The 19,286-nt window shown below is 42.0% G+C and overlaps 1 protein-coding gene across 6 annotated transcripts in view; it reads right to left on the reverse strand.

Annotated features, from left to right (window-relative positions):
- Positions 1-7,886: 7,886 nt before the first annotated feature.
- The window catches only part of PDE1C (phosphodiesterase 1C), a 2,232,090-nt gene continuing 2,220,690 nt past the window's right edge, over positions 7,887-19,286 (reverse strand). For 5 of the 6 annotated variants that reach the window (XM_069613219.1, XM_069613222.1, XM_069613221.1 and 2 more), the window contains one exon: positions 7,887-14,030. In XM_069613219.1, the coding sequence (XP_069469320.1) occupies positions 13,861-14,030 (170 nt within the window). In that variant the 3' untranslated portion in view covers positions 7,887-13,860. The remainder of the gene's footprint in view (positions 14,031-19,286) is intronic. The other variant, XM_069613223.1, reaches the window with a different exon arrangement.

Raw genomic sequence — 19,286 nt, forward strand, 5'->3', positions numbered from 1 at the left:
GTAACAGTTCCTTCTTTGCCTGATGAAAAGATTCCCTTTCAAAGTTCTATAAAGAAAACAACAGCACCGATGGTCTTCCTAGATAACCTCCTTCCAGGAAAGAATGGGTAAAATTGAAGACAAAAGTACCACTTCTGCTTCACAACAAGTCTTCTTGCAACTTCTGCTGCGTCTTTAAATACAGTTGTCGAGATGCTTCTGCTTAGGGTTTGCCCTTCTCTACCAACTCCCTTCTACCAATGATACTGTGCGAGCAGGCTCCCTTGCCCCACAGTTGACTCCTGCTTCTACTACATTTAACTGATACCGTTCTGACAAAGGTATCGACAACCACAGTTCTACTGGTGCTACTGCTGCTTGTAATTTTAGGCAACTTTCACAAGATTCTTTGACCTCTACAGGGGGGCAAGGCACTCTTCTCTCTTGTATGGCAAGAGACAGCAGCCTCTTTGCCTTTCCTTTTATGTTGCAGCCAACACAAACTCTGCCGTTACTTCAGGCAACTTCCACTGTCTTTACTTCAGGCAACTTCAACAAGACTCTTCTGCCTCCATAGGTGGGCAACACACTCTTCTCTCTTGTATGATAAGAAAGGACAGCCTCTATATCTTTCCTTTGCTCTTGCCTTTGCAGCTATCATAAAATCTGTCTTTTTTCCAGACTGTTTCTTCTCGACTTAAACAGTTTCAGCTATGCAGACTTTTATTAAGTTTATTTGAACAAGTTTCCAGCTCCCTTCCCCAGCTTCATATGTCTTTGCCTACAGTAGTTGCCCCTGGGCTGTAGTGCCACTGTTTCAGTCTTGGACAACCTTGTCACCCTTGCATCAGAGTAATTGTGAGTTACAACAGCTTCAGCAACTTTAAAGTAGTGATATTTAGTTCTTAATGTGCTGGTTTCATTTTAACAGGATTTGGTCTACTGCTTGGGTACACTTGTTCTTAATTCAACTTCAACCACAACAATGTTCAATATATTACAAGTAGCAAGTGTCTTAATGGAAACAAAATTAGATGTATGTGACTTCATTCTGATGTTGTAATTCCACTTCAAAAGGATAAGCATTCCCACCTTTCGGTCAGCGTTAAGTTTCCATGGTAATCGGGAAATATTGTTGCATGTGCGACCTCTTCTGAAGTTAAATACACTTGTAATGTTGCAGGAAAGTCAGGTTCAGCTTCTTTGTGGTTACCAGCAATGTTCTCTTCTCTAACAAGAGACACGCGACCGCTCGACAACAGGTTACATTTAACAATGGAAAAAAATAGATGCTTTCTCTATACGCCGGTACTTCAGCTTTGTTAATATACGTTAATAGAAGCCCACTATACAATTCCTTTGTTAGAATGACTTCCCACTTCAATTCTTACTCGCTTTTAAGTGTGCATGAGTATAAAGTAAGCTAGTTACAGTTACCAGTTACAGTTACCCGCAAGGTCTTCCTGTTGATTTGGAGTATGGAGCTTCCCTTTACCGACTCCACAATCACAGCTACTGCAGGCTGCCTCTGCTTCCTGACTTGGTGTCTTCTACTACCACTGCTACAGGCACTCTTGGGACCCACACCCCTCTGCAGCATGGGTTTCTCCAATCCGGCCTCATTAAAGGAGGGTCTTTCACTCTCCAGCTTCCCTTGGCTTGTTTCTGCACACAGCCCTTGGGTGGATGCACAGCTTCAGCTCTACATTCACAGCAATTAGGCGTACCTGGAAAGACTGCCTGTTTCCTCAGCCTCTTCCAATGCTGCCACAGCCAAACATGGTTTGTGAGCACAGGACCAACACAGAGCCTGATGGTGAAATCTGCTCTTCCTCTGCTCCTGCGCCCCTTCTGTGGTCACACTTCCTAGCGAGCCTCCAGCCTTGTGCTCTTCTTCTTCTGCTCCTGCTCCAGCATCTCTCTACTGCTCTTTCCTGCTGCAGCCTTTTATGCCCCTCAGGTTTGTTAATTGGCTTCAGGTACAGGCCCTTAAGGCTAATTGTCTGACCTTGCCAAAATATACTAGGCCTGCCTGCCTATCTTTGGCTCCTGCATGCCTCCTCTGCCCTCTTCTTTGTCACAATCCTTGAGGGATTCTGGGACATGCAGTCCACCTTAGAAAGGTTTTGTTTTCTTATTTCTTTAAAAAATTTTAAAAATGTGTTTTCCTCCCTTGATATTATTGAAAGAGGAGTTATAAGGTTTTAGCATTTTGAGAGATAGATGGGACATGAAAAGATACATTTGCATTGCTCCTTTTGGCATACCTTTGGCATTGTGGAGGATATGAGGATTAAATAATATAAAAGATGTGTTCTTTGGGTTCAACACTAGATTGAGTCACTTCTTTAGAGTTTACCTTTCCACCCTTAGTAGGAGGTCAAGATATATAAAAATGACAATAAGCCAATTCCTCTTCTAAGTCTGTGGTAAGAGTATTTTTCTTTGAGGAAAAATGTTGTGTCTCACCCTGTGAAATGACTCCATCACCTTGGGCCTTGTCTCCACCCAGGATGATCCTCCCGCAGTAGACCACCCTCACGATTGGGTTCATGAAGCATCTGCCCTCTCCTGGCCACCTGGGAGGAGACTTTAGGGAGGGTTTTCATGTGAGATCTGCAGGATTCTCCACATTCCTCATCTACGAATTATGCATGTGACTCGACCATGACTGTTCTCATGCATCCATAGAACGTGTCTTCTGGAGGAGGTGGCTTTATGAACTCACAGGTACTGGTTAACCACACATCTTTGAAGGACATCTCTGACAAAAAGTACCAGTGGGAGAAAACAAGCCTTATTCCATAGGCAGTGATGACTGTCTGGGAGAAAACATCCCTACATAGGCAGCACTCACTGCAAACAGTGTAGTTGGAGGAGCGGTACCACAGGACAAAGCAGCTAGTGTGGGTTTAGAAAGGACCCAGGATGGCATGCAGGTAGGCAGCTGACAAAGGAAGGATTGTTGTGTGGTCTGGAGGAGATCAATGCACATGATTTAAGGTGGAAATGTTTTTTGACAAATTTACTGTTGGATGCATTATTTTTAATTTAAAAAACAGAGTGTCACAGAAATGAACAATTTGTGCATTTTCGGTTTCATATTCAAGCCTTGCCAGTAATCATGCCAACCATATCCTGCTTCCCTCACCGCTGCTTCTATTTTTTTTGTTGTTAGAACTTCTTTGGCACACAGGTTGCACTAGTGCCACCAAATGCACTAAAACCAAAAAGTCAGCCTGGCAGGCAACAATTTCCCAGTTGATTTTGTTTCTGAGCTTAATTAGAAGAATACTACTGTGGAAAAACTGCTGAAGGGACCGCTAATACTGAGTGAGATAATCAGAGGTATTTGCCATTTGAGGCAATGATCACAACAACCTTGGATTCGGCAGTATCTATGTTGATGTCTGTAATGTACCGGTTTTCTCCCTTGAGCATTTAGTTATGACTGAGGTGGGCAAAAGTATTTCATGAGTGAATGACTCTGAAACTAAACGAACTCATCTTTTGAGAATATTTAGGCTAGTTCTCATGGTACTTTACATACTGCGTGCATGATGAATTTATAAACCATTCTTACAGAGGTACTGGTAAATTGAGGGAAACTACTTTGAATTATATTGTCCATCTGCCAATGGAGGCACTTTCCTTAGCGGTACTGCCTTTTAGTGGTGAATGTCCCAAAATGAGTTGACCAACAGAAGGAAATAACTTCATCTATACATATCCCGATCTCAAACACTTAAGGTAAACCACCATATCACATCTCCATGCTTACTCTCTTCTTACACCACCACTCAACTAGAACACAGCAATACTATGACACCATTCGGTATAGCTGTTCTCATACCATCATCTGCCTCATATTCCCCATCACTCTAACTAAACACTGCTGGATACGCACCCCCCAGCCTAGGCGTTCTCCTCAGGCCAAACACAGCCAGGATCGGTCTAGATAAAACCTGCCAGAGTGAACACATACTCTTGATCTCTCAACCACCACACCTACCGCTTAAAAAGCAGCTATCACACGAATGCCACACCAGCTGCACACATATCCGCTGCTTACACGCACGTTTGACTCTCTCTATTCTCTCTACTGACTTGAACTTCGGTTCCCGAGGGCGTTCAACCTACCAGCGCCTTGAGACCATACCAATGGTACATAAGGCGCTATATAAATGCAAATTAACATAAGATAACATAACATATATACAAGTTAACATGTGCCTGTGGGTTTGTGGCAGGATTTGTGGGTTTGTGGGTTTGCGGCTTGGCAACGGGTTGTTCCTTATACAATTCCACACCGTTTCACCAGTATGAACCAAATTTTGCATACTGACCTGTTAGGAGTCTCCAGACAATACTGGCTACTTGACATTTGGACACCCAATACCATTCCCTGGATTTCAGCACAAGTCAAAATGTCTTGATGGGTTTGTGGCTTGGTGGAGAGTTGTTCCTTATACAATTCCGAACCATTTCACCAATCTGCACCAGATTTTGCATAGTCATCTGTTGGGACCCTTCGGGCATTACTAGCTACATAACATTTTGATGCCCTAACCCTTTCCCTGGATTTCAGCAAAAGTTACAATTTGTTTGTGGTTTTGTGGCCTGCCGACAAAGGCATAAACCATGTTCACCGGGATGTGAAACAAAACATTTATGAGAGGTGAATGGACCTTGAGAGGCAAAGGCAAAGGCAGGCAGCATCCAGAGGTATTAAAATGTTTGCTGCATCAGGTGAAATTACTTTTTCATAGGATTTTTGTGAGATGGTGCCTGCCGACAAAGCTATAAACCGTGTTAACCAGGAAGGGAAACAAAAAATGTTGTTTCTAAACAAGCTTTACAATGCCATAAACCATTTTCACTGGGAAGGAAAACAAACTTTTTTTGCCGCATCAAGTGAGATTACTTTTCAGGAGGATGTTTGCGAGATATTGTCTGCTGACAAAGCCGTAAACCATGTTCACCGGGAAGGGAAACAACATTTTTTATTTCTCAACCGGTCCCGACACTAAGAACAAAACTCAAGGGACCTCAAAAACCATGTTTTAAGGCCATAGGATGCAGGGTTTCTGAGATATTTGCACTGCAATGCACTGCAAATAACTGCACCACGCGAGGGTGAGGCATTACAGGATCATTCATTTTCAAAACATTTATGAGAGTGTCATCATGTCTGTCTGAAGAACCTATTTAGATAACAGGTACTTCTGCTAATATCTTATAAATAAAAGTATTAATTGGATTAAAACTAACATTGATGGCCAACCAATGAATCCTCAATAGGTTAATATGGCATGTCTGGTGAAGTTGGGTGGGTCAGTTCTGGCTAAGTTAGGTTGGGTCCAAGGAAAGGCTATACCCAGGTGATTCTGTAAGAGAATATTTTGCAAAGGTCGAGGCAGTAAGTCTTGTTGCCTCAAACTTGCACAGAGGATTGTTCTTTGATGGAATTTCAATACTTCTTCTTGTCTTAGTTTATAATAACTTGATCTTAGTTCACAGTCTTAATGATAATCCCATACTGTAATGAACTATCAAGGGGTACACACATTTAATTGTTTTATGATGTTGTAAAGCTGTGAAGATGTCTAATGACTCAAAGCCTTGGCCTCGGAAGGTCCTGCTGTACGCAAGAACAATATATTTTCTACTTCTTTTGATAACACTAATGCTAGTGTGACCATGGTAACTTCTGTGGTACTTAATTCTATTGTTGAGAGTATTTCATCATTTAACATTGCAGGTGTTGGCAACAGTCACTGATAATTTAGAACTGCTAACCCTGTTTTTGAACCCACTCATAATGCCTTCAAGAGACATGGTTGTTGGAACTATTGTATCTTGATGGTATATCCCGAGGGCATCAGGGCACTGTTGCGAAGACCAGTTACATGCAGTGTTTCCCTCTGAGTTTGATGGAACGGTAACATATACATTATTTGGTAATACTGCAGGTTTTACCATTACCACCAAATTCTAAACAAGGGTCTGAATCACAGAAGGAAAAGCACTTCAAGAATCCAATGTGTGAACTTTTCATCTGCCCAGAACTGACTAGGGGTCATCACTGAGCTGATATCCCAGGATGTTGAATGATTTTTTGTAATAGAGTGTGATCTCATTGAAATGATGGCCTCACTGAAGTCCACAAGAACTAGAAGGTTAACTAGGAGTTGGCATCTTCTAGATTGGGTCTAAGCACAGGAATTGCCTTACGAGATTCGCTTTACAGGTGCAGGGTCTTTTAATGCAATGATTGACTCCTTTTTGAGCTAACATTACATTAAGAATAGTACTATATTTTCATTATTGTAACAGTAAGATCTGACAATATGTTTTAACATTAGCATTCCGATGAGAAATGTTCAGCTAGGCCATATGATCTTCTTTACCTTTTCCCAAATCGTTTTTTCAGCTTCTTTAATCAGTAGAGACCCCATTCCAGAAAGGGTAGTTTCATAACTACACACTGTGAGTTGATTTACTACCAGATGTACAATACATTAGCACCAATTATAAATCATTACCACCAGTTTTAAATACATTGCTGCCAGTATTCCACATAACAGAAGAAAATAATAACTCAAAATGGTGATAGATACCACTGAAAATAAGATTGGGCATAAGCTGCCACTAAACTAGCTGCTGCTACCTGCAGTGTTCATCATGTGAAGACCCAAAATCTTTGGTGGAGTGCTGAGGATGTCTGTGGTGCTATCCCTGTCACTAACCTGACATATGCTATGGTTGGTAATATGTTATTTACTGCTGTCTCTACATTTTAGCAGTATTTCATTAAATCACATATCTTAATTATCATTGATGGTAATGTCATAGTGGCAGTGTTAATGTGTAATTTCCAAAGCACTCTAGCTTTAATCCCAGCAGACTGGTCATTTAGGCTGTCTGTATTTGTTGTGCAATAGGGCTCCTTATCAATGCAAATTAAGGATTTCCTATTTGTAGGAGGTGAGACAGGGACATTTAAGAGATGTGACTAGTTCAACATCCTTGTTGAGCTTGGTTCATTGTTACATATTGCCCGTCTGGTAAACACCCTGGGGTTAAGCAATATGAGCAGTGGCCAAAACATATCTGTACTCAGTTCAGAATCTATTGGGAATAGATTGTCTGATAGTGATGAGTGAAGTGAATGGTGAGTCCAATGAAATGGAAATGTCTACCTAAACAGTCACACCAAGTGGGTTGAAACTTGCGTGGAATTGTGTGTATTGCAGAGGGGACAGCATCAATAGTATCCAGAAAAGTAGGTTGCACCACCAATCTGTGTGTAGGTGGTCTTTGATTTACCCAGACACTAAATAGACTTGCATTGGCTGCCAGGCATGAGAAGATGTGTTAAATGTCAAAGTCGCCCAGGTCTAAGGGGAACCTTAAGGACATTACAGGTTGCAGAATAGTGCCAGATAATTCCTCAATCAGATTGGAGCCAGGGCCAATTTTGGATAACAAGTAAGTAGGAAGTTGAAGTGAATGTTAAGTAAAGGGTACAATGTACACCCAGTGGCTAAAAAAGGTGAGACATATGCCAGGTTAGTTTCTTCAATGTTTTAGAACAATGAAGAAACTAAAAGTAGCTGCCGCTATCTTTTTCCAAGTGCCTGTCAGTCGTGATTATGACTATATCAAAGAAAAAGTGTAGATTGTCATCTAGTATGATATTCTTGGCTCCAGTGGACAACATTCCTATTTTTCCCCCTAAAAAACACTGGTTAATAATGATATAAAAAAACGCTGCATTTTTTTGTGAAAACCTCTGCATGAATGTTGTATTTTCACAAATGGATTTAATAGGCAATGCTCCTAACTTTTTAACAATATCGGCTTACTTTCTTTAAACACTCAAACTAATGTGTATCATCCAGTTTTTAAACATGCATTTCCTTTAACTTTTTAACAAGCAACGGCAGCTTTACATTTGTTAACTTTTTTTAACCACTTTTTGGCAAATTATACAACCTTTATCAAAATTTGTAAAACAATATTTAATGTTTCAAATGATAAACTTCTTTTACACCATGTCAACCTGCTTCCAAATGTAAAGGTTAATTAAATCATTTCAGTAAATAATCCAATCCAAACATTTCCAGAACTCCTAAAGTAGATTTAATATAGGTGTAAAACATGTCATGCTTGTTCCGAATTTGTAAATAACATTAATAACTTAACAAAATAACAGCCTTTTATTCAAAAACAATAAAATAGATGTTATCAATTTTAGTACAAATATAACTTTTTTAAACCTAGATAATGTTATGAATGTAAGTAAACCTACTCAACATTTTCATATGTTATTCATATGGTATAATAAATATGTATTTAGTGGCAAATGTTTATGTTTTTTAAGTATGAAGCATGTTGCATATGTATATATTTTTTATTTGTATTTAGAGTAAATGTGTGATGCATTGCTGCGGTTTTCACTATAACATGGTTTATTGATGTATATACTTTTGTATTAAATGCACTCGTGTTTTGTGCAATTGAAATGGCCAACCCAACAAATTAATGATTACTATTAGTGTAAAATGTCAGGACCAGATGAACGAAAAGCCTCAGCCTTACTCTGAAAATCACAGAACGTTAGAAACAATGTTCTCACTGAAAATCCTTTTTTTTCTGTAGGCCAGAAATGATAGCAGCATTTGCAGTTCAAGCTTTTAGGTGGAATGAGGAAGGAGGAATTCTCACCCCCTATATAGAGGAAGGGTACGAACATTTGATGCCCCTTGCACTCTAGGATGGGGTTGGACTGCATGCATGTTTTCCTTTATCCTTAGATGGAACTCACCCCAGCTTGAAGGCAATGAAAGCCCGAGAGAGGGGATGTGACCTCAGCGGGTCTGACCCGCCAACTCCTTCTCCGATTCATTCATGATTTGGTGATTTAACTCAACAACTCAAGCACCTACTTAAAACATACACTCCTTGCAGAACACACCTGGAAATGAGCATATACTTTACAAAATGGAGAATGGATGATCTCCCTCTTCTCATGTTTAAATGTATCTTCATGTTTTTATTTATTTTTACATCTATCTTTATCATCATGCCAGAGGAAGAGGTACCTCCACGTTTTTGTGCTTCAGCGCACACCACGCAGCAAAGAGGCCACTGCACATACACAATACAAGGTGCCTCCACAAGGCACTGAGATACCAGCCGGGAGTCCATAGCAATGACGTGAACGCACGTACACGTACAGGCTGCATGAACCAATCAATCTGGCCATTCCCCCGTGCGTGAGTGCGGCTCTCCCAACACAAGCATACACAAACAAGGTTGCCATGACAACAAAGCATTATTAAGTATGCTCCATCAGATGTGCCTAATGCTTTATAGGCGCCTCATTAACAAGGCAGCTTGCGCTATTTCTCCTCAGCAATCGACCAGGACACGTCCGTAACTATGGAAACTGCAGTTAAGAGAGAGTTTGGGTGGCTACAAGATAGCAATCTGTATATATTTTACAGAAATACTTTGTATTTATGTGACCCATGAGACAGCAGCTCATTGACATACAGCTGTTCTTACCTTACAGCCGGAGTTGGACCAATTGGAAACAGGTTGCGACACACCCAGGAAGCCACTAGGATATCATATGCATGCAAGGATATCAAGCTAAGAGGTAAGGAAACCCCTGTACGGCACTGTGACTTTGGCACCACCACTTGCTTTGCCCAGCTCCTGGACCAACATGCACCATTTTGCATCTTTACATGCTCCTTGTATTCACACTGGGACCATACCTTGGTATCCAACTACAACAATCACTAGGAGTTCCCATCAGGATGGGTGTGTACCAGCTGAATCCCCCACAATAATTGGCACACAAGGTTCAAAGGTCCATAATGGACTGTCCTGCCTCATAGGGATGTGGGTTGAACATAACCACTTTGTTCTTTTGGCTCTACCAACCAGGTCATAGTATCCACATATGACCTGGATGGAAGAGGAATCGACGGAACAACTGAACATTCTGCCTCCCCGAATCTACAGTGTTTGAAATTACTTTGGTGAAACAAGAGGAACCCTTTCCTGCCTGTGCCAAAAAGGATCTAAATCAACCCCTTACTCACTGCTGTCACCTAAGGTGGCCCGGAGACAGCAGGAACACCCTGCTTACCAGAGATTTGAGGTAAGTCTCTGCAGGTGTTACCATTTGGGCTCAATAAATGACCAATGGATGTATAGTGGCATGAGACTAAAAGGCACACATATATATATCTACAGGGTCCACACGATGCCCTAACAAAGGTGACATGATTCAAAATCCTTGAATGCTTATCAAGGGATTTGGATCAAGTCTGGTGGAGTCTTCTAAACATCAATCTGATGTTCTACAACATGTTGACAGACCCTAATCTAGAAAATGAATTCTAGACTCTGAAAGAAATAAAGTTTGGACTCAACAGTGGCAAACTCCTACCTAGTAATATGTACTCTAGACATTAGAGAAAAGAATAAGAAAAAAAACTTGAGTCATAGAAGTTAGAATGGAATAATTGAGAAAGAAAGAAATATATTTACTTGCATATTTGTATACCACTATATAAAAAGTGGTACATCTGTTCTTCTTGTAACCTTTCTTTTAACTTTTTACTCATTTATTCTCTTTCACTTACTTTGAAAAAACAACCTTGGTCCTCACTGAATATATACCACAGTTGAGTCCACTTTGGTCCCTGTGGACAACTCAAATTTACTCATTTTCCATCAGGATTAGACTCTATGATTTTCGTTTTTCTTCACTTGTAAGAAATGTCTACACATTGTTGTAATCCAATATTATGTATGTGTTAAATCTATAAGTGTGTGATTATTAATAAATACAATTTAGAATGTTTGGGAATATTCTGAACTAGTTACTACTTAGACTATATATGAGTTTTGAAGAAAGTCATGCCAGGTACAAGATTGGGATATTAGATATTGATACCTGTATTCACAAAAGTTAAATTATGAAACAGTAATTTAAATATTCCCAACAGTGGATTTCTTTTGTTTTGTTACTAGCTTTTGGGTGGGACATTTCTCCTGCCACTATCCAGTAATCAAACTCAAGGGCAAAAGAGTGAGTCAATGTTCCATCAAATCAGCTTCTAGTCGGTTACTTACATCCTCAATCAGTCAATTTAAGGTAACCCTTTTGAAGGGGTTTGGCCTGTACGTGGGTTTTTCCTCTATTAGGTTTTTTAAAAAATATGAAACCAGTGTATATATTTCAAACTATATTTTGAATCCCCAAATCTACATAAAGATGGGAATCACAGTTCAAATGTAAGTAAATGAAATGTTGAGGTTTGTTTTGAATGAATAAAGAATCATTTAATGTGTCTCTTAAATGAAAATCTTGAACTGCACATTCGAAACTCAGTAGGATCCAGAATCAGATTTAAGATGCTCTGCAACATACAGAGGCTATCCACACTTTACAGCCCAACCAGAACTCTAAAGTCAACCCCCTCCAATCAGATACATCAGCAATCGTATAAAAGTCTTAAAAATGAGGACATATCTTGGGAGCTTAAGAGCACTCTAGATTGTGGAAGCCTAATTAGAGAGAGAACCCAGTTTCCTACAGTTCCCGGAAAATGTTAAGAACAAATGTGTTCAAGCTGAACTCAAAATGTTTCATGATAACAAATATTGTAAAGGCAAATCTCTCCAGGGTTCAGTTGGATTCTAATTTACCCTCGGCTTCCTCTCTTTTATATTCCCTTTCTGGCTAATCCAGCTCCACGAGGGGACCATGTGGTGACATGTTAGCTCTATACAAAGCTTTCAAATACATACATAATTGTGACTGTCTAAGTAATAATTATTTTCCCTGCATTTTACAGAGTTCTTTATTAGTGTTTTTGCAATGGTGTAGCTCATATTCTCTTTTAGCATCAGTGTCCCATGCTTAACTATAGTTAAACATTATATAATACCTGTAGTTTAGTGTGCTGTGTATATGGGTGTTCAATGATTCCTGTAAAGATATTCGTTTGTGAACATATCAAGTTCTCTCTATTCAACACTCGAACATAATTCCTGGAATATGACATCTGCTATGCAGAAATGTCAATGCTTTCATTATGCACATTTGAAGAGAAAAGACAATAATGAAATGTTAAAAACAAAATCCCCAGCTTTTTGGAAATTGAAAGAAATCCCCTTTAAAACTAATGTAAATGAGACAACTGAAGATATGTGAATGTTACATTATATTAAGTGACTTAGGTTGGTTATTCCCATTTTGATCTATGATTCCTAACGCAGGCATTCTGTTTTCCCTTCTTATACCTTTGTGTACGTTAAACGTGAAAAGTGTGACTGCTTTAGACCATTGTCACTGTTGTGAATAATTAGCTATAATCCAAATAATGTCCTTCTTTCCTTGACTTGACAGCAATAATACCTTAGCGTGCTTTTCATCATTTTAGAATCTGATAATGTGTAATCTAATCTTAAAACTAGAAAATATGCATTTTTTACAATTCTTATAGTTACATACGATAATAAATGATCATTCATATGTAGGGCTAGGCTTCTTGTGCTCTACCCCTTCCATATCAAAACATAGTGTAGACTGTGCAAGGCTTTGCGGCCCAGACATGTCTCTATTCACTTGGACATGTTGATTATATGTTTGAGCCCATTATTGCTCCCAGTTGAAAGAATAGTATCATTTTCCTCTGATAGGACTTTCCTTTTATCTCCCCCACCCTTTGGTTTATGGACTACAACTCTTACCATTTCATCAAATAATTAGGCAAACTAAAACTAAATAAGTAGATACACAAATACACACCCATATGATTACGCTGGACCTTCTGAATGTTCTTAGATCATCATTTCCAAATTGAAAATAACCACTAAACTCACCCACTGGCAACAACTTTCAAAAATGCTTTCTGGAGGGAAGTAAACAGTAACTGATATTTCTAATGGATAACCTGGAGTTGAGAGTAATCTAGCCCCCCAGCTTCGGCCTACATTTTTAGAGAAATCCCATGCTGTTCTATTGCAGAACTGATACCACAAATTGCAACTGTTCTACAATCACACCTGTTAAGAAAAGCTATCATGTCTTAAGGCATTGCATCTATATCTGTTGACTGTGAGCATCCAATCTATTTCATGGAAGGCAAAATTATGGATTGCATATGTAGCTAAGCAGTCCATAATAGATCAATAATGGCAACATAGCTGCTACTGGACTGCACAATGCCACAGGGGCTACAAAAGTAGAGTTTCATCTGGAAGAAAAATGTCATTCATTCAAAAAGCAATGTATTTTTCTTGATTAATATACTTCTGCTAAGGCACATTGGCTAGGCAGATGATATGAATGCCTCGCTTCTCGAAATGGTTGTTCTACATACAAAAAAAAAATATCCATGGAAATATAGTACAGATGGTATCCAGGTTTATGGTACTGTTATGTATATGGAACCTGCATTTTACGTAAGGTTAACAAACGACTGCTTGTAAGAGTGGACACCCTATTCTGGTACTGGACATTGCTTTTATGGTAGTTCATTGTATTCAATTAAAGTGACATAAGAGAGCAACTTCCAGAATTTACTGGAGAAATTAAAGACTTAATCCGAGCACTGTTGTCCCTGGTGACGTGGAGTCCTCTGGTAAACTTATTATTACGCAATCTTATTTTTCAAACAGTATGTTAGGCAAGATCCCCCATATGCACTTGTAGAAAGTTAAGTTGGGAAAGACACATGAATGCTAGCATAGCTTGCAAGTCCCTGCTGTAGGTTCCTCCATTGAAATGTCCAATGTAAATGCTTTCCAGAGTAAAGGTGGAGATCAATGGAGAAGAGGAATCTCAAATAGTTACTTCTTGGTCCAGTGTAAAGATATGTGTTGAATTTTTTTCATTCTAACCCTCTGATCTAGGGTTTTAAATTTGGGCTGGCTGTCATCTGGTTTCTTGTGGAAGGATGGTAAGTAGGTCATTGTGTTGAAAGTAGGTCTTCTGATGTGTCGCAGCTGAGGTTTCAGGGCTGCAAGAGAAGAAAAAAATAATTTCCATTACTTATAAACTTTCCATAAACTGTGCTGTAGCTAAAAGGTGTTTAACAAAAAGTATATGTCATATACTCTTGTAAATATCTATCAGTTCGAGTAACAGAGGACATCATTTAAAGTACTGTAAGTGTAAAGGCCTAATTTGTGCAATGACGTATTTCAAACAAAACATGTACTTTTTTGATTTGAGAATAGTTACAACCAGTTCTTCCAAGATAACATGGTTATGCTTGCTATAGAATGCATGAAAATCAACGTCTTTCCCCCAATTATCACCACCTCTATTCTCTGACATCCTCTTTATTAGATAGACACAAACAAGTAGCTATTTAAGAAACAGGTGACTAGGAATCGCATCACATAACTTTGTTTAGAATACAAATGTTATAATCAAAACATGCTATGTATTTCATGATTGTTTTTGAGGACTGAGACATTTTTCAGTCAATAATGCCCAAATTTAAACTTGCCCTTTACCTACTTGATTGGTTCATTGGAAAACACCTTTCCTTTCTGCTAGTATCACTTGTTTACAATTATCCTTGTTTTTGTGTGATGAAGTCCTGGGCCAAGTTTTGGGGACAGGTAAACTGACAACACAGGGGGCCCGGATTTACCTAGACAAAATGTTTTTTTTGGGCTGTGGGTACCATGGAGAGGATGCCCTAGTTACCCCACTTCAAAGTGCATCACATGTCAGGGGAAAATCCCAGTGGCCCATCACAGACCAGCCACATGGTTCCGGACTTTCCCCACCCAACCAACCTATTGGGGCAACCCATAAAAGCATCCCTGGTGGAGTATGTACTGCCCACACACCTTTGGAGATGTTGCAGGTCAATATGGGTACATCCCCTTTTCTATTGAGAGAACCTAAAGCTCCTTGGGGCACTTCCAAATCTCCAATGAATCCATACACAGCGTAACCCGTAAGAAGAGTATTTCCTGTACGCTCAACATTGGTAGTGCACGTTTAGTATCAGTGCAGCCTCACCCAACAGATCAAAGGTATCAGTTCATGAAGTTTGCAGGACATGCACTGAATTCCTTGGTTCCGTGGGCACAATATTACATGTTTGTGACTTCTTAAACAACAAATGTTCAGCACAGGGAACATCCTTGCCAAGGCATTGTTCCCCGGCAAGAGATTTTCATGCTGCTATTACAAGGTTGCAATTTATCCTGCAAGTCCAGTCAAATATGTGAAAGAAAGTATTTGGAAATCGTACCCACTCTGCTTGCATCTTCTAATTCACTTGCTGTGCACACCAAAGTGGTCAGCTCAGATATCAGAGTACCAAGAAGGCTCACAGAGGCAATACACATCCAAATTAAAGGCAGGCCTCTTATAGGCTTGGTCCAAAACCTTGGCACCAAAGCAGCTGAACACGCCCTAGGAGAGAACAACAAACCAGTGTTGTCATCCAGTTTCAAGCCCAAGGTGTGGACGCTCACCAGAATACCCACCAATGGGAAGTAAACAATACAGAATGCCAGCACCCAGACCCACTTGATTAAAGTGAGTGTTGTGTATACAGAATGCTGGAGACCAGAAGGTAGTGGAAGAAGCAGAGGCTGAGGAAAGAGAGTGGATTGCAGTGCTGACAGCAGGAGGGTGCAAGGTGAGGTGGCAATAGCTATGAGGGCCAAGAAGGAGGAGATGACATCAGAGAGAAAGTTTGAGAAGGGTACGTTTCTGGGAGTTGAGAGAGCAAAGGAGAAGATGATAATATTGGGGATGAGCGTTAGAAGAATAAGGTGGAGGACAGGGTCATAACATCACAGGGTACGAGACGACATGCAGAGATGGTGACAAGGAAAGAGCTAGTAACAACATAGGGAGATAATGGGAAAGAGGAGGTGATAACACTAGGAGAAGGATGGTGGCAGGAGGAGAAAATAACATGAGGGTAGGAGAGCAGATGGCAAAAGGAGGTGGCAGGAGTAGGTGTGTTGGAATATGTGATGAGATACCAAGACAATGGATATGTGGCAGCGTCAGAGACTGGTATGAAGAAAGTAACATCAGGGGGAGAGATACATCTTGCAGAGGCTGAAGAGAACGCTTCCTGAGGGGTGTTAGGGATGTTGGAAGTGGTCAAGGGGAGAGCAAGATGATAACATTGAGAGAAGAAAGAAACACCAAAGCTGGAACATGAGGTGGCGAGAGAAGGGTCCTGAAGAGAAATAAGTCACACCTTACAAGTAATTGAAGGCAATTTCCAGTGGCCCTGGTTGGCCACAGAGTCTGAGGGGGAGGTATGAGCTGAGGTCAGGGCGATTACTCTGAGTTTAGTTGGGTGGGCAATAAGGAACCAAGGAGGAGCCTAGACAGATACTAGAGCCCTCTCGCTAGTTCTCTGTGCTGGCTACCTACGTTTAACCACTTATTTATGAGGATATATAGATTGATTATTGGAGTACAGGGCTCTGGAAAGCCTGCAAGTGGTTCTGACCACGAGCAGTAAGGGCACCCTAGAGCATGAAACATCAAAAGAGGTGAGCATATCCCCTCTCGGGCAGTGCACACATTAACACTTGTTTGAGGCACGAGGGCCAAAGCACCCTCCTCTGCAGAGGAGACATTGGATGGGGGGGGTGCAAAGGCAAGGAACCTAGCCCTACATTGAGATACAGCCTGTGCATCAAACTTGATCACAGGTGGAACCCTGTGACAGTTGTGTATGTGTGTAAGTAAATAGGTTTCTGAAATACACAACTGGACTGAGCTCATTTCACCACACATTATCTAGTTTTGAGATCTTGCCACTAAAGCGACACACTTTAATAATGCCTTGAAATGTTCCAGGACCCGGTGCAGATGTTAGTGCAGCCTGAGCAACAGAGAGAGAACTGAGAGTTTGAGCGGGCACTGCTGGTTGTTTTGTTTTGCGCATGATTTTACCAGTAGATATTGCTACTTTTGGGGTGCAGCCCACTGACCCGTGCTACCGTGTGTCAGCAAAAAGGAAATTAACAATGTGAAGAAAGACCTTGGCAATTTTGCCTGCGGTGTGGGTCGCACACCCTTATATCCCATTGGGATTCTTCAAATATTTTAACGTCTCAATAACCCAATTTAACAAATGTTTGATTCTTAAGTTCTGTGATTTATTCTGAAACTTTCAAAAGACAGTGTGCTGTTGCTTTTTTATAAGCAAACATCATAAGGTGGCCAATGCATTTCGAACTATGCAGTCCTTCATCAGGGCATTGTCCAATCAAAATAATAGCCAAGGGGGGCATGGCTAGCAGCGCGATGAGGAGGACGTAGCCTTTCGTCGCTCCTGTGATCGCTGCATGAATCCTGATAAAACGCCTGATATCGCTTATTATAAAACGTTAAAACTACCTCTACGCTTAGAGGGAACCGTGGTGCTCACTCGGTCCAGGCGGTGAAAACATTTGAAAGCCGGGCACGAAGATACGTCGAGGAGAAGGTGGACGGAGAATCGCCTGGCGCTTTCCCAAAATGGCCGCCTGAGTGAAGAAGCGTAACGAATGGCACACACTGGGTGATGAGGTGCTGCGACGGTTTCGGCCGAGGGAAAGACCACGGAGGGAGCTGGTGTGCTCCTGTGCGAACCTTAAGAGGCGACCTCACGACGAACCAGACCCGGAGCTGAGTGGAACGGCAGGGGTGGCAGACAACTCGCCCCGGCCCTAAGGACCCGGGCCCGGGTCAAGGCGACCGAAGCACGATCCTGCAACGTGTGCCCCCGGCACCCCTCCCTTCCTTCCCCCCGGGACACAAACTGGTTTCCCCACCCGTCACTTTTGTGAAGAAGAGCCGGGCCTCGTCGAGAGCGGCTCACAGGCCTCCCCCACCAACCGCTCAAGTGTGCAGTAGATCTGGCGAACCGGCCACTCGAGGACCGCGGAGGGCCTCGACGAAAGGGAAGATCCAGAGTACAGATCCTGGAAGAACATACTGGCCCAAGACACCGACCCATATATCATTTGGGCCGAGGCATCCGGCATGTCGTGCCTTGTGCTGCAGAACCGGTGCTCTCAGAGGGGGCCCCCTGAGAAGGAGAAGAACCGGCAACTCCGACCTAGACGTCGGACGCCTCCCGCATTGAGACCACGGCCCCAAGACACAGGGCACGTGGAGTGGGAGTGGTACACCACCGGGAAGAACCCAGCGGTGCCGTGGTTGGAGAGCAAGAACGTTTTATATTCTGAACCCTGACACACGTTAAGGGCCACAAAGCCGCGGACGCCCGCTGAGGGGTGACACCACCTGGGCAGGCGGTGTGCCCGACCACACCACCCCTCGCCCAACTCAGACGGGTCCGACCCAACGGATGCTACCGAAGGCCCTTGGTAAGAACAGTGTTATCGAGCTACTGCCCCAGGATCGGGGTGCGACCATGGGTAAAGAAAGAACAAGGAAGCCCAACATGCAGAACAGAATTGAACAATATACTGTGCCCTCATCACAACAGATCGGCTCCCATCCCGACGGGATGGAAACTGAACACACGCTCTCGCTTAAAGGCGTTATGGCGGCCATTGCGGACTCCCGCTCATCCATGGAGCAGAAGATAGATCGCATAAGCCTCAACGTCTCCCTCCTTAGACACGACCTCCAGAAGCTCTCAGCACGTACTGGAGAGGCAGAACAATGGATCGTGATGACAGAAAACGGCCTACACAATGTGCAGCAACAGATACAAGGAATCTAAGCCACACTCAAGACGCTGGGGGCCAGGGTGGAGGAGAGCGAGGGAAGGTCCAGACGAAATAATGTTCGCATCCTTGATATCCCCGAGAAAGAAGAAGGGCCCTGCATGGAACTCTTTTTGGAACAATTGCTAACAGATCTGTTTGACTTACAATCCTTTTCAAAGTTCTTTTCCATCGAGAGAGCGCACCGAATGCCCGCAGGCACACCACTGCCTGGCGCTCCCCCACGCACCGTGATCGCGAGATTCTTAAACTATCGAGACCGGGATGCGCTCCTACAACTTGCAAGATCCAAAGGTACAATTACATTCAACGGATCTAGACTGGCCTTCTTCCCCGACTACACCATCACAGAGGCACGACTGTCCATTTCGATGATCCTGGAGAAGCGTGGCGTTGGGCGGAACAGCACATTGAAGGAGACTGGTCCACAACCCGGGGTAACAACAACAGAAATAGGAACCCCACACTATCACTGGAGCAACACCCCAGACCGGACCGGCCACCACCACCAGATCCGCCAGAAGACGGGGGAGATGAGT

The sequence above is a fragment of the Ambystoma mexicanum genome, chromosome 5p (assembly GCF_040938575.1).
Source record: "Ambystoma mexicanum isolate Mex_15411 chromosome 5p, UKY_AmexF1_1, whole genome shotgun sequence".
In the NCBI taxonomy this organism is placed as follows: Eukaryota; Metazoa; Chordata; class Amphibia; order Caudata; family Ambystomatidae; genus Ambystoma; species Ambystoma mexicanum.